The sequence below is a fragment of the Oncorhynchus mykiss genome, chromosome 5 (genome assembly GCF_057628025.1).
Source record: "Oncorhynchus mykiss isolate SJ-2025 chromosome 5, ASM5762802v1, whole genome shotgun sequence".
NCBI classification, from domain to species: Eukaryota; Metazoa; Chordata; class Actinopteri; order Salmoniformes; family Salmonidae; genus Oncorhynchus; species Oncorhynchus mykiss.
The window spans coordinates 97118748-97140442 of NC_143026.1; the positions used below are offsets into that span (position 1 = coordinate 97118748).

General features: G+C 45.2%; 1 protein-coding gene across 22 annotated transcripts in view; it reads right to left on the bottom strand.

Moving 5' to 3' along the window:
* The window catches only part of herc2 (HECT and RLD domain containing E3 ubiquitin protein ligase 2), a 228445-nt gene that overhangs the window by 202068 nt on the left and 4682 nt on the right, over positions 1-21695 (bottom strand). For 20 of the 22 annotated variants that reach the window (XM_090236518.1, XM_090236516.1, XM_090236507.1 and 17 more), the window contains exons 2-9: positions 21018-21127; positions 18715-18808; positions 16147-16278; positions 3096-3318; positions 2793-2893; positions 2260-2401; positions 1253-1357; positions 347-518 (exon numbers count right to left, since the gene is read on the bottom strand). In XM_090236518.1, coding sequence (XP_090092644.1) covers positions 347-518; positions 1253-1357; positions 2260-2401; positions 2793-2893; positions 3096-3318; positions 16147-16278; positions 18715-18808; positions 21018-21089 — 1041 coding nt within the window. In that variant the 5' untranslated portion in view covers positions 21090-21127. The remainder of the gene's footprint in view (positions 1-346; positions 519-1252; positions 1358-2259; positions 2402-2792; positions 2894-3095; positions 3319-16146; positions 16279-18714; positions 18809-21017; positions 21128-21695) is intronic. The other 2 variants (XM_090236517.1, XM_090236505.1) reach the window with 1 other exon arrangement.

Genomic DNA, 21695 nt, shown 5'->3' on the forward strand with positions numbered 1-21695 from the left:
TCAGGGGCAGAACGACAGATTTGTACCTTGTCAGCTCGGGGGTTTGAACTTGCAACCTTTCAGTTACTAGTCCAACGCTCTAACCACTAGGCTACGCTGCCGCCCCAAGGCACTGTTTCTGCTTAGCTTAGTACTTAATTTAGTTTAGAAGACAAATAAATTGATTTTGATGCAACCCAGGACCAGGAATAGGAAAGTAATGATATCAGGTGTCTCAGAGTGCTGATCTAGGATCAGGTACCCCATGTCCAGGTCATCTTATTGATTGTGATCTAAAAAAAAAGGCTAAACTGATCCTAAATCAGCTTTTACAGAAAAGCATTATGAATACAGGCCCTGAGCTCACCTCCATCTCCTCATCGGGGCTGGGTTCCTCCTTGCTGCTGTGGATGTTGTGAAAGCGCTGCAGGAGAGGGAGGAGGGGGGCGCTGGTCCCCTGGGTGGAGCGCTCATTGTCCATCTCCCTGGTCCCACTGTCCCACAGACGCAGCAGTAGCAGGACAGCAGACAGCAGCTGGCTGGAGAGGAGAATAGAGTAGTCAGAGTACCATACTATGGGCATGGTAAGTGCTGTCCCACAGACGCAGCAGTAGCAGGACAGCAGACAGCAGCTGGCTGGAGAGGAGAATAGAGTAGTCAGAGTACCATACTATGGGCATGGTAAGTGCTGTCCCACAGACACAGCAGGACAGCAGACAGTAGCTGGCTGGAGAAGACCAGCCAGAGAGGCCGGGGGGGGTGTGGTATGAGGGCTGTGGTATGAGGGCTGTGGTAGGTGCAGTCACAGAGAATGAATCACAAAAGTATTTATTGTTTCCTCGTCTCCACCTCAAAAGACATGGGTGACGTTGACATCTAGCCACTTAGCTGGCTAGTTAGGAAAGCACAAGAACACTGGACCCCCGAGCCGGATATCATTTAATTAACACATCTTACAGTTATACTTAACTTAAGTACCAGTGTTACCAGTGTTACCAGTGTTAAGTACCAGTGTCTCATCAGGAGGGGTCCTACCTCAGTGAGTATCAGTGTCTGGTCAGGATGGGTCCTACCTCAGAGTGAGTATCAGTATCTCATCAGGAGGGGTCCTACCTCAGAGTGAGTATCAGTGTCTCGTCAGGAGGGATCCTACCTCAGAGTGAGTATCAGTATCTCATCAGGAGGGGTCCTACCTCAGAGTGAGTATCAGTGTCTCGTCAGGAGGGATCCTACCTCAGAGTGAGTATCAGTATCTCATCAGGAGGGGTCCTACCTCAGAGTGCCCCTCTGTACTGCCAGCTCCAGCAGGATGGCCAAGGCCAGGTGTTGGTCCTGTAGTGGGATGCTGCCTTTGGTACTACCACTTCCATGGACGTCACTGAAAACCAACCACACAGTTTAAATAATACATCACTGGAAACCAACCACACAGTTTAAATAACACATCACTGGAAACCAACCACACAGTTTAAATAACACATCACTAGAAACCAACCACAGTTTAAATAAACACATCACTAGAAACCAACCACACAGTTTAAATAACACATCACTAGAAACCAACCACACAGTTTAAATAACACATCACTAGAAACCAACCACAGTTTAAATAACACATCACTAGAAACCAACCACAGTTTAAATAACACATCACTGAAAACCAACCACACAGTTTAAATAACACATCACTAGAAACCAACCACAGTTTCAATAACACATCACTAGAAACCAACCACACAGTTTAAATAACACGTCACTAGAAACCAACCACAGTTTAAATAACACATCACTAGAAACCAACCACAGTTTAAATAACACATCACTGGAAACCAACCACACAGTTTAAATAACACATCACTAGAAACCAACCACAGTTTCAATAACACATCACTAGAAACCAACCACAGTCTAAATAACACATCACTAGAAACCAACCACACAGTTTAAATAACACATCACTAGAAACCAACCACAGTTTAAATAACACATCACTAGAAACCAACCACAGTTTAAATAACACATCACTGGAAACCAACCACACAGTTTCAATAACACATCACTAGAAACCAACCACACAGTTTCAATAACACATCACTAGAAACCAACCACAGTTTAAATAACACATCACTAGAAACCAACCACACAGTTTAAATAACACGTCACTAGAAACCAACCACAGTTTAAATAACACGTCACTAGAAACCAACCACAGTTTAAATAACACATCACTGGCAGAACGATGGATATCACAAGACAAACCAGACAGCAGGTAGTACTGACCTGAGGAACTTGGTGGCTCTCTCCACGACCTCCAGCCAGACAGACGACACGGTGCCCTCGTCAAACAGAGTGGCTTCTGGGAGGGCCCGCAGAGCGTCCAGGGACTCCTGGAGCAGCTCACTGCACAGGTCCGCGTCGTCACCTGATCAAAGCACCAATATGTTAGACACACGGGACACTGGGGCTGGGAATGACCAGGGACCTCACAATACCATATGATCACCATGCTTAGGCACCAATACCATATGTATTCTGATTCTCACGATCCTATATGTATTACGATACTGCGGGGAGGGTAGAAGGGGATGGTAGAAGGGGGCAGGGGAGGACCACGGAGGGTCTGACACTCTGAACCATGTTGACTATGTGATGTCACCAGTAAAGGAGGCTGTCTACAGACTAAGTGAAGGGCTGTGTCTAGACGATGGAGAGGAGGCTGTCTACAGACTAAGTGAAGGGTTGTCTAGACGATGGAGAGGAGGCTGTCTACAGACTAAGTGAAGGGTTGCCTAGACGATGGAGAGGATGCTTACCAGACCTCCAGGCTCGTCGTAGGAAGGCAAAGGCGAAGGAGAGAGCTGCTCTGGAGCCGACTCTGGCCAGACCCTCCACACCCTTGCTGGCTGGCCGGGGGCTAGAGAGAGAGAGACACCTTTAGCCCCAAGATGACACATGACTCAGATCAAACTGATCATCTAAAGGGGAATGTTTCAGATGAATCACTTGCACTGGTGTGGCCCAGTCAGCGTAGCTAACAATGAGATGACAGAACCATGGCTGCTACTTCCTGTACTATCACTTGCACTAGTGGATGAGCGTTTCGGTTTACAGTGTACCTCTTGTTGTCTACGACGGGTGGAGGGGGGCTGGGGGGGCTCTTCCACCGAACCTTGTACTTCTCTTCCATCATGCTGTGGCTCAGGGATATGAGGTATCTCTCTAGGATGACCAGGCGCTGGCGTAGACGCAGGGCAGACAGCGTGCTCTTAGCCATCTGAGCCGATAGCTTCTGTTGGTCATCTACCAGCACCATCAGACAGTCCTTCAGCTCCGTCTCATCTGAGAGACACAGAGAGACAGAGAGAGACAGAGAGAGAGACAGAGACACAGAGAGAGATATAGAGACACAGAGAGAGAGACATCAGGTGCTGTGAGTAGTAGAAATACAGTTTCATTACCAAACATGATTCCTTTACTAGTTGCAAACTTATTTTAGGGATAACATTTTGATCCATAAGAGCATAACAAGCTCAGCATCAGATGTTCCAGTACGTCTCTGTGACGGCCCTACAGCCCTACAGCCCTTCCAGTACGTCTCTGTGACGGCCCTACAGCCCTACAGCCCTTCAGTACGTCTCTGTGACGGCCCTACAGCCCTTCCAGTACGTCTCTGTGACGGCCCTACATCCCTGTGACGGCCCTACAGTCCTGTGACGGCCCTACAGTCCTGTAACGGCCCTACAGCCCTGTGACGGCCCTACAGCCCTGTGACGGCCATACAGCCCTGTGACGGCCCTACAGCCCTGTCTCTGTGACGGCCCTACAGCCCTGTCTCTGTGACGGCCCTACAGCCCTGTCTCTGTGACGGCCCTACAGCCCTGTCTCTGTGACGGCCCTACAGCCCTGTCTCTGTGACGGCCCTACAGCCCTGTCTCTGTGACGGCCCTACAGCCCTGTCTCTGTGACGGCCCTACAGCCCTGTCTCTGTGACGGCCCTACAGCCCTGTCTCTGTGACGGCCCTACAGCCCTGTCTCTGTGACGGCCCTACAGCCCTGTCTCTGTGACGGCCCTACAGCCCTGTCTCTGTGACGGCCCTTCCAGTATGTCTCTGTGACGGCCCTACAGCCCTTCCAGTCTGTCCCTGTGATGGCCCTACAGCCCTTCCAGTATGTCTCTGTGACGGCCCTACAACCCTACAGCCCTTCCAGTCTGTCTCTGTGACGACCCTACAGCCCTGTCTCTGTGACAGCCCTACAGCCCTGTCTCTGTGACGGCCCTACAGCCCTGTCTCTGTGACGGCCCTACAACCCTACAGCCCTTCCAGTCTGTCTCTGTGACAGCCCTACAGCCCTGTCTCTGTGACAGCCCTACAGCCCTGTCTCTGTGACAGCCCTACAGCCCTGTCTCTGTGACAGCCCTGTCTCTGTGACAGCCCTGTCTCTGTGACAGCCCTGTCTCTGTGACAGCCCTGTCTCTGTGACAGCCCTACAGCCCTGTGTGGGGGACCAAATAGCCCAAAATAACAGATCTGAAATCCACTCAAAGGGATTCTCTGGTACTTTTGTATATTTTTTAACCAGTACTTCTGAAAGTAGCGCCAAAACTGTTTTCTCATACAGGGCCTTCAGAAAGTATTGATACCCCACAACAACTTGTTCCCCACAACACCCCACAACGACGTGTTCCCCACAACGACGTGTTCCCCACAACAACTTGTTCCCCACAACACCCCACACCGACTTGTTCCCCACAACACCCCACAACGACTTGTTCCCCACAACGGCTTGTTCCCCACAACGGCTTGTTCCCCACAACGGCTTGTTCCCCACAACGGCTTGTTCCCCACAACACCCCATAACGGCTTGTTCCCCACAACACCCCATAACGGCTTGTTCCCCACAACATCCCATAACGGCTTGTTCCCCACAACATCCCATAACGGCTTGTTCCCCACAACGACTTGTTCCCCACAACGACTTGTTCCCCACAACACCCCATAACGGCTTGTTCCCCACAACGACTTGTTCCCCACAACACCCCATAACGACTTGTTCCCCACAACGACTTGTTCCCCACAACACCTCATAACGGCTTGTTCCCCACAACACCCCACAACGGCTTGTTCCCCACAACGGCTTGTTTCCCACAACGGCTTGTTCCCCACAACGGCTTGTTCCCCACAACACCCCATAACGGCTTGTTCCCCACAACGGCTTGTTCCCCACAACGGCTTGTTCCCCACAACGGCTTGTTCCCCACAACGGCTTGTTCCCCACAACACCCCATAACGGCTTGTTCCCCACAACACCCCATAACGGCTTGTTCCCCACAACATCCCATAACGGCTTGTTCCCCACAACGACTTGTTCCCCACAACGACTTGTTCCCCACAACACCCCATAACGGCTTGTTCCCCACAACGACTTGTTCCCCACAACACCCCATAACGACTTGTTCCCCACAACGACTTGTTCCCCACAACACCTCATAACGGCTTGTTCCCCACAACACCCCACAACGGCTTGTTCCCCACAACGGCTTGTTTCCCACAACGGCTTGTTCCCCACAACGGCTTGTTCCCCACAACACCCCATAACGGCTTGTTCCCCACAACACCCCATAACGACTTGTTCCCCACAACGGCTTGTTCCCCACAACGGCTTATTCCCCACAACACCCCATAACGACTTGTTCCCCACAATGACAAAGCGAACACATGTTTTTAGACATTTTTGCTAAATTATTGAAAATAAAATACTGAAATGTATGTAAAAATGTATACTGTTCGTCAAACATCTCATTCCAAAATCATGGGCAATATTCTTGTTCTTATTATTATGGGATGAGTTGGATCGCAGAGTGAAGGAAAAGCAGGCAAAAAGTGCTCAGCATATGTTGGAAATTCTTCAAGAATGTTGGAAAAGCATTCCTCATGAAGCTGGTTGAGAGAATGCCAAGAATGTGCAAAGCTGTGGCTACTTTGGGTACCTACTTTGAAGAATCCATGTGTTATTTCATAGTTTGTGTCTTCATTATTATTCTACAATGTAGAAAATAGTAAAAATAAAGAAAAACCCTTGATTGAGTAGGTGTGTCCAAACTTTTGACTGGTACTGTATATATAGCAGCTAACTGACATCATCTAGATACAACACGGACGCTACAAGCTTGGTACACCTGTATTTGGGGGGTTTCTCCCATTCTTCTCTGCAGATTCCCTCAAGCTCCGTCAGGCTGGATGGGGAGCGTCACTGCACAGCTATTTTCAGGTCTCTCCAGAGATGTTCAAATCGGGTTCTGTCTGAGCCACTCAAGGACATTCAGAGACTTGTCCCGAAGCCACTCCTGCATTGTCTTGGCTGTGTGCTTAAGGTTGCTGTGTGCTTAAGGTTGCTTAAGGTTGTTGGAAGATTAACCTGATTGGTGGAGTTGGTTGTCCTTCTGGAAGGTTCTCCCATCTCCACAGAGGAACTCTGGAGGTCTGACAGAGTGACCATCAGGTTATTGGTCACCTCCCTGACCAAGGCCCTTCTCCCCCAATTACTCAGTTTGGCCGGTCGGCCAGCTCTAGGAAGGTTCTTGGTGGTTCCAAACTTCTTCCATTTAAGAATGATGGAGGCCACTGTGTTCTTGGAGACCTTAAATGCTGCAGAAATGTTTTGGTACCCTTCCCCCGATCTGTGCCTCTACACAATCCTGTCTCGGAGCTCTAAGGACATTTCCTTTGACCTCTTGGCTTGGTTTTGGCTCTGACATGCTGTCAACTGTGGTACCTTATATAGACATATGTGTGCCTTTCAAAATCATGTCCAATCAATTGGCCACCATGGCCTTTTTTTTGCCTTTACCTCCCTTATCTCACCTCATTTGCTCACATCCTATATAGACTTGTTTCTACTGTATTATTGACTGTATGTTTGTTTTACTCTATGTGTTGTTGTATGTGTCAAACTGCTATGCTTTATCTTGGCCAGGTCGCAATTGTAAATGAGAACTTGTTCTCAACTTGCCTACCTGGTTAAATAAAGGTGAAATAAAAAAAAGTTTAAAAAAATAATTTTGTAATTAATTTATCACAGGTGAACTCCAATCAAGTTGTACAAACATTTCAAGGATGTACTTTGAACTAGCAAAATTATTTTGTCAGACAACTCCACAGCATACTTAAGCAGCTACTATCTCAAAGACAGTACAGTATGGGGAACACAGAGATAACGTTAGAGGGTTGTCTGGCTGTCTGGCTGGCTGCTACTGGCTGAGCAGAGATTAGTCGACAACTTTAAGGAATTAAAAACTATCATCAAAAAAAGTTTAAGTAACATACCCAACTGAAATATGTTATTATTTCATAGTTACTTCCTTATTTTTCTATTGCTGTCTACCAATGTGGACCTGGTAGAGACAATGGAATGTTCACTATTTTTAGCTTTGGAATTCCCATTATAAAGCAAAACAAAATAAAAACATATTTTGAATGTAATGTTTTAATAACCGAACCGGACCTCAAAAAAAGCACTACTGGCAAGCACACAGTACAGTACTATAATCAGGACTGGAGAGAACAGGGGCCACCCGGCTGGGCTGGTCCAGACAAGGACTCCCACCACCAAGTGCTTAATGCTTATCTCCTGCAGCCAGATATGCACCATGCTGCCACACCCAGCCCTGTGGATTGGAAACAGAGAAAGAAACCGACCGAGGCGCCAACATTTTGTATTTTTTAAGGATCCCCATTAGTTTCTGCCAAGGCAGCAGCTACTTTTCCTGTGGCCCAGTGAAATTAAGGCAGGTAGACAATGTAATGTTTTTAAACAAATACATTTCATAACAGATTTCACAATACATTAAGTGTGTTCCCTCAGACCACTACTCTACAATACATTAAGTGTGTTCCCTCAGACCACTACTCTACTACCACATACAGTGCCTTGCGAAAGTATTCGGCCCCCTTGAACTTTGCGACCTTTTGCCACATTTCAGGCTTCAAGCATAAAGATATAAAACTGTATTTTTTTGTGAAGAATCAACAACAATTGGGACACAATCATGAAGTGGAACGACATTTTATTGGATATTTCAAACTTTTTTAACAAATCAAAAACTGAAAAATTGGGCGTGCAAAATTATTCAGCCCCCTTAAGTTAATACTTTGTAGCGCCACCTTTTGCTGCGATTACAGCTGTAAGTCGCTTGGGGTATGTCTCTATCAGTTTTGCACATCGAGAGACTGACATTTTTTCCCATTCCGCCTTGCAAAACAGCTCGAGCTCAGTGAGGTTGGATGGAGAGCATTTGTGAACAGCAGTTTTCAGTTCTTTCCACAGATTCTCGATTGGATTCAGGTCTGGACTTTGACTTGGCCATTCTAACACCTGGATATGTTTATTTTTGAACCATTCCATTGTAGATTTTGCTTTATGTTTTGGATCATTGTCTTGTTGGAAGACAAATCTCCGTCCCAGTCTCAGGTCTTTTGCAGACTCCATCAGGTTTTCTTCCAGAATGGTCCTGTATTTGGCTCCATCCATCTTCCCATCAATTTTAACCATCTTCCCTGTCCCTTCTGAAGAAAAGCAGGCCCAAACCATGATGCTGCCACCACCATGTTTGACAGTGGGGATGGTGTGTTCAGGGTGATGAGCTGTGTTGCTTTTACGCCAAACATAACGTTTTGCATTGTTGCCAAAAAGTTCAATTTTGGTTTCATCTGACCAGAGCACCTTCTTCCACATGTTTGGTGTGTCTCCCAGGTGGCTTGTGGCAAACTTTAAACGACACTTTTTATGGATATCTTTAAGAAATGGCTTTCTTCTTGCCACTCTTCCATAAAGGCCAGATTTGTGCAATATACGACTGATTGTTGTCCTATGGACAGAGTCTCCCACCTCAGCTGTAGATCTCTGCAGTTCATCCAGAGTGATCATGGGCCTCTTGGCTGCATCTCTGATCAGTCTTCTCCTTGTATGAGCTGAAAGTTTAGAGGGATGGCCAGGTCTTGGTAGATTTGCAGTGGTCTGATACTCCTTCCATTTCAATATTATCGCTTGCACAGTGCTCCTTGATGTTTAAAGCTTGGGAAATCTTTTTGTATCCAAATCCGGCTTTAAACCTCTTCACAACAGTATCTCGGACCTGCCTGGTGTGTTCCTTGTTCTTTGTGATGCTCTCTGCGCTTTTAACGGACCTCTGAGACTATCACAGTGCAGGTGCATTTATACGGAGACTTGATTACACACAGGTGGATTGTATTTATCATCATTAGTCATTTAGGTCAACATTGGATCATTCAGAGATCCTCACTGAACTTCTGGAGAGAGTTTGCTGCACTGAAAGTCAAGGGGCTGAATAATTTTGCACGCCCAATTTTTCCGTTTTTGATTTGTTAAAAAAAGTTTGAAATATCCAATAAATGTCGTTCCACTTCATGATTGTGTCCCAATTGTTGTTAATTCTTCACAAAAAAATACAGTTTTATATCTTTATGTTTGAAGCCTGAAATGTGGCAAAAGGTCACAAAGTTCAAGGGGGCCAAATACTTTCGCAAGGCACTGTATCTACAATACATTAAGTGTGTTCCCTCAGGCCACTACTCTACAATACATTAAGTGTGTTCCCTCAGACCACTACTCTACAATACATTAAGTGTGTTACCTCAGGCCACTACTCTACAATACATTAAGTGTGTTACCTCAGACCACTACCCTACAATACATTAAGTGTGTTCCCTCAGACCACTACTCTACTACCACATATCTACAATACATTAAGTGTGTTCCCTCAGACCACTACTCTACTACCACATATCTACAATACTGTTATCGTGTGTGTGTAGGTTACGTGTGTATGCATGTGTCTGTGCTTGTGTTTGTGTTGCTTCACAGTCCCCGCTGTTCCATAAGGTGTATTTGTATCTGTATTTATAAATCTGATTATCCTGCTGCATCAGTTACCTGATGTAGAATAGAGTTGCATGTAGTCATGGCTCTATGTAGTACTGTGGAATAGAGTTGCATGTAGTCATGGCTCTATGTAGTACTGTGCTCCTCCCATAGTCTGTTCTGGACTTGGGGACTGTGAAGAGACCTTTGGTGGCATGTCTTGTGGGGTATGCATGGGTGTCGGAGCTGTGTGCTAGTTGTTTAAAAAGACAAAGTCAGTGGCATGTCGTTAGTAAAGATTTTAAAAAGTAAGTGGCCTAAACAGCTGCCCTGGGGAATTCCTGCTTCTACCTGGATTATGTTGGAAAGGCTTTCATTAAAGAACACCCTGTGTGTTCTGTCAGACAGGTAACTCTTGATCCGTGAAGCTTTTTCTTGAGTGGGCAGCTTGATGAAAGCCAGTCAATATTTAAAATCACTCAGAAAATATACCTCTGTTGATATCACATACATTATCAAGCATTTCACACATGTTATCCAGACACTGACTGTTAGCATTTTGTGGTCTATAGCAGCTTCCCACCAGAAAGGGCTTTAGGTGAGGCAGATGCATCTGTAGATCCTCTATAATACGAACATACGTGGCAACACCTCCACCATTGGCATTCCTGTCTCTTCTGAAGATGTTGAAACCATATATCGCTACCACTGGATAATTTAAAGGAATTATCTAAGTCAGTTTCAGAGATAGTCAGTATGTGAATGTTATCCTTTATTATGACCAGATTAGACCCAGCAGAGCATACCATGGGGGTTTGGGGATAGGACCAGACCCAGCAGAGCATACCGTGGGGGTTTGGGGATAGGACCAGACTAGACCCAGCAGAGCATACCGTGGGGGTTTGGGGATAAGACCAGACTAGACCCAGCAGAGCATACCGTGGGGTTTGGGGATAGGACCAGACTAGACCCAGCAGAGCATACCGTGGGGTTTGGGGATAGGACTAGAACCAGCAGAGCATACCGTGGGGTTTGGGGATAGGACCAAACTAGACCCAGCAGAGCATACCGTGGGGGTTTGGGGATAGGACCAGACTAGACCAAGCAGAGCATACCGTGAGGGTTTGGGGATAGGACCAGACTAGACCCAGCAGAGCATACCGTGGGGTTTGGGGATAGGACCAGACTAAACCCAGCAGAGCATACCGTGGGGGTTTGGGGATAGGACCAGACTAGACCCAGCAGAGCATACCGTGGGGTTTGGGGATAGGACTAGAACCAGCAGAGCATACCGTGGGGTTTGGGGATAGGACCAAACTAGACCCAGCAGAGCATACCGTGGGGGTTTGGGGATAGGACCAGACTAGACCAAGCAGAGCATACCGTGAGGGTTTGGGGATAGGACCAGACTAGACCCAGCAGAGCATACCGTGGGGTTTGGGGATAGGACCAGACTAAACCCAGCAGAGCATACCGTGGGGGTTTGGGGATAGGACCAGACTAGACCCAGCAGAGCATACCGTGGGGGTTTGGGGATAGGACCAGACTAAACCCAGCAGAGCATACCGTGGGGTTTGGGGATAGGACTAGAACCAGCAGAGCATACCGTGGGGTTTGGGGATAGGACCAAACTAGACCCAGCAGAGCATACCGTGGGGGTTTGGGGATAGGACCAGACTAGACCAAGCAGAGCATACCGTGAGGGTTTGGGGATAGGACCAGACTAGACCCAGCAGAGCATACCGTGGGGGTTTGGGGATAGGACCAGACTAGACCCAGCAGAGCATACCGTGGGGGTTTGGGGATAGGACCAGACTAAACCCAGCAGAGCATACCGTGAGGGTTTGGGGATAGGACCAGACTAGACCCAGCAGAGCATACCGTGGGGGTTTGGGGATAGGACCAGACTCAGCAGAGCATACCGTGGGGGTTTGGGGATAGGACCAGACTAAACCCAGCAGAGCATACCGTGAGGGTTTGGGGATAGGACCAGACTAGACCCAGTAGAGCATACCGTGGGGGTTTGGGGATAGGACCAGACTAAACCCAGCAGAGCATACCGTGAGGGTTTGGGGATAGGACCAGACTAGACCCAGCAGAGCATACCGTGGGGGTTTGGGGATAGGACCAGACTAGACCCAGCAGAGCATACCATGGGGGTTTGGGGATAGGACCAGACTAGACCCAGCAGAGCATACCGTGGGGGTTTGGGGATAGGACTAGAACCAGCAGAGCATACCGTGGGGGTTCGGGGATAGGACCAGACTAGACCCAGCAGAGCATACCGTGGGGTTTGGGGATAGGACCAAACTAGACCCAGCAGAGCATACCGTGGGGGTTTGGGGATAGGACCAGACCCAGCAGAGCATACCGTGGGGGTTTGGGGATAGGACTAGACCCAGCAGAGAATACCGTGGGGTTTGGGGATAGGACTAGACCCAGCAGAGCATACCGTGGGGTTTGGGGATAGGACTAGACCCAGCAGAGCATACCGTGAGGGTTTGGGGATAGGACCAGACTAGACCCAGCAGAGCATACCGTGGGGGTTTGGGGATAGGACCAGACTAGACCCAGCAGAGCATACCGTGGGGGTTTGGGGATAGGACCAGACTAGACCCAGCAGAGCATACCGTGGGGGTTTGGGGATAGGACTAGAACCAGCAGAGCATACCGTGGGGGTTCGGGGATAGGACCAGACTAGACCCAGCAGAGCATACCGTGGGGTTTGGGGATAGGACCAAACTAGACCCAGCAGAGCATACCGTGGGGGTTTGGGGATAGGACCAGACCCAGCAGAGCATACCGTGGGGGTTTGGGGATAGGACTAGACCCAGCAGAGCATACCGTGGGGTTTGGGGATAGGACCAGACTAGACCCAGCAGAGCATACCGTGGGGTTTGGGGATAGGACTAGACCCAGCAGAGCATACCGTGGGGTTTGGGGATAGGACTAGACCCAGCAGAGCATACCGTGGGAGTTGGAGTTGGAGTGGTACCTAGATGAAACACTAGACATAACCGTCCTGGCCTGCAGTCTGTCCAGTCATTTGATAGTCCAGTCACACCTCGCGTGCCAGGAGAGGCACACCAGCAGGAGACCAGTCAGACTTCAGAGGGGACAGCCAGGTGGGGAAAGGGTCACTATTCCAATATCTCAGTCACATGTAGAAGTGGAGAGTCCATTGCTGTCAACACAGCACTGCATTTTAACATTACACTATGCTCTGGGCTTGTATACAAAAAATACAAAAAAAGCAGGTACAACGTCTGATGTCAGAACTGCAATTAGCAAGAGATGCATTATTTAAAACCATGATTGTGATGATTTCGTCTGAGACAACAACGTCTCAGACCGAAACAGCAGCCTATACAAGCAGTACGCAGGTTGAAGACTCGAGTCAAGCAGGGTTGCACATATTCAGGAGGTGGAAACTTTACGTGGAAATTAACGGGAATATATGGGAATTAATATTAATACCGTTTAAAATGTAGATGTTTATACCATTGGATATATTTACCTTAACATAAGTAGACATAATTGCAAATGATTAATTCCTTCCAATAGAAAAAAACAAAAAAAAAATTTAGTTACGAATTGAACTTTAATTAAATTAGTTGACTCTTCACATGGGATGATTTCACTGAACAACAAAGCAAATATTGAATGATCCACAATGATCCATCACATCTCCCAAAAATGTTTTCAACATACATCTGTAAAATGATAGTCTAGAAACAAAATCTTTGGTTGTCTTCCTTGCAGACTTCCATGTCTTCTCCCTGGACCTCCTCAATGTCCACCTCTTGAACATCAGACTCCCAGGCCTCATCTTCACTGTCACATTCCAACCTTGAGGATAGTTTCTTGTCAGGCTCAAAAAGCATCAAATTTTCCCAGGTGGCCACCAATTTTTCAACCCTTGTATTGGTCAGCCTGTTGCGTGCTTTAGTGTGTGTGTTCCCAAACAAGGACCAGTTGTGCCCAGAGGCGGCTGATATTGGTGGGATTTGGAGGATGACGGAGGCAACAGGGGAAAGAGCCTCAGATCCACAAAGTCCCTTCCACCAGGTGGCTGATGAGATATGTTGGCACAACTGCCATATTGCATCTCCATCCCAAAGCCCTTGCTTGGAAGTGTACTTCGCCAGACTGCCAAGAACCTTGCCCTCATCCAGGCCAAGGTGGGGAGACACGGTAGTGATGACACCATAGGCCTTGTTGATCTCTGCACCAGACAGGATGCTCTTGCCAGCATACTTGGGGTCCAACATGTACGCTGTGACGTGTTTGGGCTTCTGGCAGAAGTCTTCACGCTTTTTGATGCATTTCAGAACTGCCGTTTGCTCTGCTTGGAGCAACAGTGAAGTGGGCAGGGCAGTACGGATTTATTATCTTACATCTGCAAGCAGAGTTTGAACATCAGACAGGATGGCATTGCCTCCCTCATTCCGTGTAATGGCTACTGCTATAGGTTTCAGGAGTTTCAGACTGCTTACCACTCTCTTCCAAAATACACCATCCAGGAGGATCCTCTTGATGGGGCTGTCCATATCGGCAGACTGTGATATGGCCATTTCTTGGAGAGACTCCTTCCCCTCCAGGAGACTGTCAAACACGATGACAACACCACCCCAACGGGTGTTGCTGGGCAGCTTCAATGTGGTGATCTTATTCTTCTCACTTTGCTTGGTGAGGTAGATTGATGACCCTTCTCATACCTAACCATTTCCTTGGCTCTCTTGTAGTGTATCCATTGTTTTCAGTGGCATGAGGTCCTTGAGGAGCAGATTCAATGCATGAGCAGCACAGCCAATGGGTGTGATGTGAGGGTAGGACTCCTCCACTTTAGACCAAGCAGCCTTCATGTTCGCAGCATTGTCTGTCACCAGTGTAAATACCTTCTGTGGTCCAAGGTTATTGATGACTGCCTTCAGCTCATCTGCAATGTAGAGACCGGTGTGTCTGTTGTCCCTTGTGTCTGTGCTCTTGTAGAATACCGGTTGAGGGGTGGAGATGTAGTTAATTATTCCTTGCCCATGAACATTCGACCACCCATCAGAGATGATTGCAATACAATATGCTTGACCTTCACTTGAACTTTTTTGAACTCTGCATCTAGCAAATGAGTAGATAAAGCATGTCTGGTTGGAGGGGTGTATGCTGGGCGAAGAACATTCAGAAATCTCTTCCAATACACATTGCCTCTGAACATCAGAGGTGAACCAGTTGCATACACAGCTCGAACAAGACATTCATCAGCATTTCTCTGACTACGTTTCTCCATTGAGTCATAAACAGGAGGACCATGAGCTGTTGCTGTCGATAAGGTGTCTAATTCATCATTTACACCTCAAATGGAAGTAGAGGGGCTTTTGTCAGAGGTTGCTTGTTGTCAGCGCTGAGGGAACTTTATGCACTTGGCCAGATGACTCTGCATCTTTGTTGCATTCTTCACATATGATTTGGCACAGTATTTGCAAATGTACACAGCTTTTCCTTCTACATTAGCTGCAGTGAAATGTCTCCACACATCAGATGTGCACGTGGCATTTTCCTGTAAAGATTATAGAAAAATGAGTAAAAAACTAAACACATACAATTCCATGTACAAATAAATAGTTGGATTAGATTAAATAACTCCTTTGTAAAATAAATGCTTTAAAATTAAATATGTATGGAAACAGGTGAATTAACACTCCTCAGTTAGCAGGCTCAAGTAAGCTAAAATCCACATGGTAGCAAAAATGAACTAGAAGAAATTGTTAACAAGTTAGAAATTATTTAAACACACTTTGCTGCAGGCTACTATTTACTAGTTAACAACAAATCATGTATGTCATATAAAATATATTCCCCCACCCAGTATTGTAATGAAAACTTACCAGAAAGCATGTAGTCCTTGGCTCAGACAGTGTAGTAGTGTGGGCTCAACAGCATCTCGTTAGTGTGTAAGATCTTGAGAATCAGCTGTGCATGTGATGGAGGAATGCACTGTGCATGCAGAGGGTTGCAATTCCAATGAATTGTGGATAGTTTAACCACAATATGCTACAAGACCTAGAATTGCCTTATGTGTATCCCACAAATAAAGGCTCACTGTTATAAGATAACTTTTAAAAAATGAATTTAAGCAAAAATCCCAAGATTCACAGGCTTAACTTCACATGGAAAAATTCCAGAAATGTACTGGAAAGTTTCGGACCTTTTGCAACCATAAGTCAAGTCACCATTTACAGAGAACGTGTTTACTCCTACTCAGCTCTGTCCGGGAGTTGAATAAACACCCACCTGGCTGCCGCCCCCAGTCCCATGTCTCGATGATAGAGTGATGGACAGATGTCGACACTTCCTCCTCTTCCTTCTTCTCTTTATCGTTGGATTCATCCTTCTTCTGAGTACCGAAGCAATCAGTGCAGTCTTCTGGAGGGAGGAGACAAACATACACAGCATTACAGAACCATCACATTTATCTCCTAGCATCAAACCAAATGTATTTATAAAGCCCTTCTTACATCAGCTGATGTCACAAAGTGCTGTACAGAAACCCAGCCTAAAACCCCCAACAGCAAGCAATGCAGGTGTAGTAGCACGGTGGCTAGGAAAAACTCCCTAGAAAGGCCAGAACCTAGGAAGAAACCTAGAGAGGAACCAGGCTATGAGGGGTGGCCTTCTGGCATCCTAGCTCCTAAGCAAACAATACATCTTGGCTTCTTTAACAAGGTGGTGCTGATGAGTGATGCTTTGGACTCCCAGATTTGAAAAATGTTTGTTTTTGAACACCTGTAACTGCCATTTCCTGCAATCCAGAGTCATAAACGATAACAAATAAAGTAGCAAACACAGTAAGTGCAAATTAATTATTTAAGTTTCATTCATATTTCAAATATTTTTCACAGTATTTTTCCTAGAATTATACTAGCAATTTTCATTTTTCAATGGTCAACAGATCAGGGACCATAAGTATGAGGGCAAGAGCAACTCAAGTAATTCACAGTGTGTTCACATATTGTGTGAGTGAGTGAGTGAATGCGAGTGTGTCGGAATGGCCGATTAATTAGGGCCAATTTCAAGTTTTCATAACACTCGGTAATCTGCATTTTTGGACACCAATTAGACAGATCATGGCCGATTACATTGCATTCCAGGCTGACTACCTGTTATGTGAGTGCAGCAAGGAGCCACGGTAAGGTGCTAGCTAGCATTAAACTTATCTTATAAAAAACAATCAATCTTCACAGTCACTAGTTAAATTAGTAATATCATCAACCATGTGTAGTTATCTAGCCTGTCCTGGGTTGCATATAATCAATGCGGTGCCTGTTAATTTATCATCGAATCACAGCCTACTTCACCAAACGGGGGATGATAGGGCTAGACCCCTTTCTTCTCCACTTCCTGTCTGAATGACGTGCCCAAAGTAAACTGCCTGTTGCTCAGGCCCTGGAGCCAGGATATGCATATAACTGGTACCATTGGAAAGAAAACACTTTGCAGTTTATAGAAATGTTAAAATAAATGTAGGAGAATAACACAATAGATACGGTAGGAGAAAATACAAATAAAAACCCAATTTTTTGAGAGAGAGATAACATCCTCTTAGAAGATGCATGAGAAAGGTCATATTGTCAAATAGATGGACCCCTGGATGCCTTTCCTATGGCTTCCACAGGGTGTCAGCAGTCTGTTCAAGGTTTCAGGCTTGCAACTTCAAAAATACTATAATTTTTGTCCAAAAGGAAAAGGCGTGCTGTTGCACAAGGTTAGTAGCTACGTTTTACAACAGATACAGGGTTTCTGGATACTGCCGTAAAGCCCAGCTCATTGGCTATCTAGCTAGCTTCGTTTGACCCCAATTGGTGCTTATTTGACAAAGATACAGTCGATCAAATGAAGACCGGCCACACCATTGGCGTGCCATAAGGGCGTCGCTCTCTGACCATATTTGGTGTCCTATAGGATATACTACACCCCTAATGATATAGCGAAGTCTGGTTACGTTCTAGGATTTCTGAGGAATACATACGAACGTGATTTGACTGGTTGAAACAACGTTTAGGGTGAGATTTTCACAGATTCCTTTCTTTGCAAATTGAACAAGTGGGAAAAAAATTGATTGCACATTCTATATGGACCTTTTTAGGATATGAAAAGATTTTATCTAACAAAATGACACTTCATGTTATCTCTGGGACCCTTTGGATGATTAATCAGAGCAAGATTTCAGAATGTAAGTACACATTTTACCTTCAGAGGTGAATTTATCAAACCCATCGCAGTGAAAAAAAAGTGTTTTGTTGTTAGGAGCTCTCCTCAAACAATAGCATGGCATTTGTTTGCAGTAACAGCTACTGTAAATTGGACAGTGCAGTTATATTAACAAGAATTTAAGCTTTCAGCCGATATAAGACACTTATATGTACGGACATTTGTTGTTTCTCTAAAATATAGTCCTATAATAACTACAACCTAAAACTTCTTAACAGGGTATATGGAACAGCTTTCATATGTTCTGAGCAAGGAATTTAAACGTTTACATGGCACATATTGCACTTTTACTTTTTTCTCCAACACTTTGTTTTTGCATTATTTAAACCAAATTGAACATGTTTCATTATTTATTTGAGACTAAATAGATTTTATTGATGTATTATATTGAGTTAAAATAAGTGTTCATTCAGTATTGTTGCAATTGTCATTATTATAAATAAATATATATATTTATATATAGAAAAAAAAAGAATGTTTTTTTTTTAATAATAATATACTAATACTAATATATATACTAATATATTTAAAAGGTTCAGGGGTATTGTTGTCATGAAAAGGTACAGGGTAGATGGGTATTGTAGCTCCTACCTGGGTGAGCCGATTCTTCTCCATTGAAAGTGATCTCTTCATCCTTCACCATCTCATTCCACATCTCACTCAGCCCTTCTGGAGAGAACACTCGCTGCCACAGGAAAACACATCAACTTAGAGTTTATACTGTTCCTTTCAAAACATACCCACACGAAACAGTCAGAACAACAACGGCCTAGCCAAGGAATAGGGCGCCCAGGTCAACAGTAGTGCACTATATAGGGAATAGGGCTCTGGTCTATAGAAGTGTACTATATAGGGAATAGGGCTCTGGTCAACAGTAGTGTACTATACAGGGAATAGGGCTCTGGTCAACAGAAGTGTACTATACAGGGAATAGGGCTCTGGTCTATAGAAGTGTACTATATAGGGAATAGGGCTCTGGTCTATAGAAGTGTACTATATAGGGAATAGGGCTCTGGTGTATAGAAGTGTACTATATGGGGAATAGGGCTCTGTTCTATAGTAGTGTACTATATAGGGAATAGGGCTCTGGTCTATAGTAGTGTACTATATGTGGAATAGGGCTCTGTTCTATAGTAGTGTACTATATAGGGAATAGGGCTCTGGTCTATAGAAGTGTACTATATGTGGAATAGGGCTCTGTTCTATAGAAGTGTACTATATAGGGAATATGGCTCTGTTCTATAGTAATACCACTATATAGGGAATATGGCTCTGTTCTATAGTAATACCACTATATAGGGAATAGGGCTCTGGTCTATAGTAATACCACTATATAGGGAATAGGGCTCTGGTCTATAGTAATACCACTATATAGGGAATATGGCTCTGTTCTATAGAAGTGTACTATATGGGGAATAGGGTGCCAGTAGTATTACTGTATTTTATTGAAGCCAGAGGGCAACATGGAGCGTTTCCAAAGGGTTTATTCTTGGACTGATTGATAAAGCCTCTTGTTCTTAAAGAACCAGATTTGGACCTCGTCAACATCCAATATATTACAGACTACAGCAGGTTCACCAACAATCTGTCAAACATAAAAAAAAATATGAATAGGCAGTAGGTTGAATAATGTTGTCAGGGACATAACGTGGGCAGCAGGCTGATAGATCTATTGCTGAAGTTACTGAATAAATAGCGTGCCATTTGAAGGTCTGGGAAAAACAGATTATCCTCTAACAGTTTGATCTGCCTGCTTGACAGTCCATGTGTCAATGAGTGAAGAAATAAAGGCTTACCCTACTCACATTGCTTCATCAAGTAATCCAAGACCGATTGACTAAAATGGCCTAACAGCCAAAACAGGCTTTCAAAGATTCAGGTTCCAATGTCAATAACATGGCCGACACCAGGCAGACGAACATCCAAGTCATGTGTCGGACAGGAAGGAATTGGAAAACTCTCAGCCTGTGTCCTAAACAGCATCCCATTCTCTATATAGTGCACTACTTATGACCAGAGCCCTGTGGGCCTACATATGAAACAGGCTGCTATTTGGGATACCCACTTGGACATCATTGAGAGCTGCCAGTCTAATTAGGGTAACAAGCATTTAGAGGAATACTTGTGCAATACTAGATCAAATGTCGGGAAGAAACACAAACATCACATTGCATAATTTCACACAGTCAGCTTGAATGTTTAAAAGGGACAGTTCAAGGATTTTGTCAATGAGGCCATTTAGCCAACTCCGCTGGCAGAAACCCATAGACTTCTCGTCAATGGCGTTAAAGTTCATCTGACTCTGGGGAAGTAGATAAAGGGCATCATTGCCAACATCCTGAAGTATCCCCTTTAAACTGCAGTGGACCCACTGCTGGAGTTCTGCAGCTTTGATCGAAACCAGCATGAGCCTACCTAACATGCTGGCAGACACGGTAAGACAACCGCATTACTGAGGAATCAATGTCTTCATTTATCTTGAACATATTGGAAATAGACGGGTTGAGGAAGTCCAATTCATTGGCTCGATAATACCATCACTACCACAGGGTAACTGTGCTAATCTTCCATCTGAGATCAGAGGCACAGTCAGTCTCACTAGATTACTCCAAAATACAGAAGAGAACTGAAAGCAAACATAATGAATAAACCTGGAATCAGGTGTATTGTGTGGGGCCTACACACCCAGTAGCCTTGCAGGAGGACGGGTTGGCGACCCCTGCAGGGTGTTGTCTAGAGATGAACACATCTACCTCCATGTTCAAGGTTTTAAATAATAAAAAGGTGGTGTCGACATGATGTTTAAAGAACGAAAACGATCACTGTTTCATTGTACAATAGGCCTGCTTTCCAGCCAAGAGGTGTCATGGCAGTGAAGAGAGTAGGGGTCTTACCTGCAAGTCTATCTTCAGCCATTTGTCATGGAACCTCAGTTGGGCATCCAGGGTAAAATACGGAGTAGGCATATTTACGTCTTCTCTCCTGGCTGCAACCGCACCAAACCCTAGAATTAGAAACAAAATTATTCATCACAAATACGGCCTCAGTACATCAGCAGCTAGCTAGCTATCTTTGACATTTTAAACGCCTGTTTCCTAGGTGACGATACTCAGCTAGCGAACACGTTTGCAAGCTAGCTATGTTTGTAACAAGGGCAGGACTATTTTTAACAATTTAATTATTATTTTGTGGGGGCCAATAATAGTCAACGGTTGCATAATGCCAGCCACATAGAGCCGTGATATCTGGCAAACAAAATTGGGGTAACTAGCACATGAGCTTTTGTCTTGCCCAAAAGCCAGAGATATTTAGTAGTTTCATCTTATCATCGTGGCCAAGGAATCATAAAGTATGTTATCATCCCTGAAGTGAATTTAACTTGAATTCAGAATTGAACTTCTTCAGGAAAACAGCCATAATGCTGCAACATCCTCATGTGGTCGTATCTTCCAAGCTAAAGCGCACAGTACAGTTCACATACAGCAGTTTTTAATCTACGTTTGTTTGGTTTCAGTCATTTCTGTTAATTAATTCAATATTTATTATTATTATTACTTCCTGTTCTCATTGTC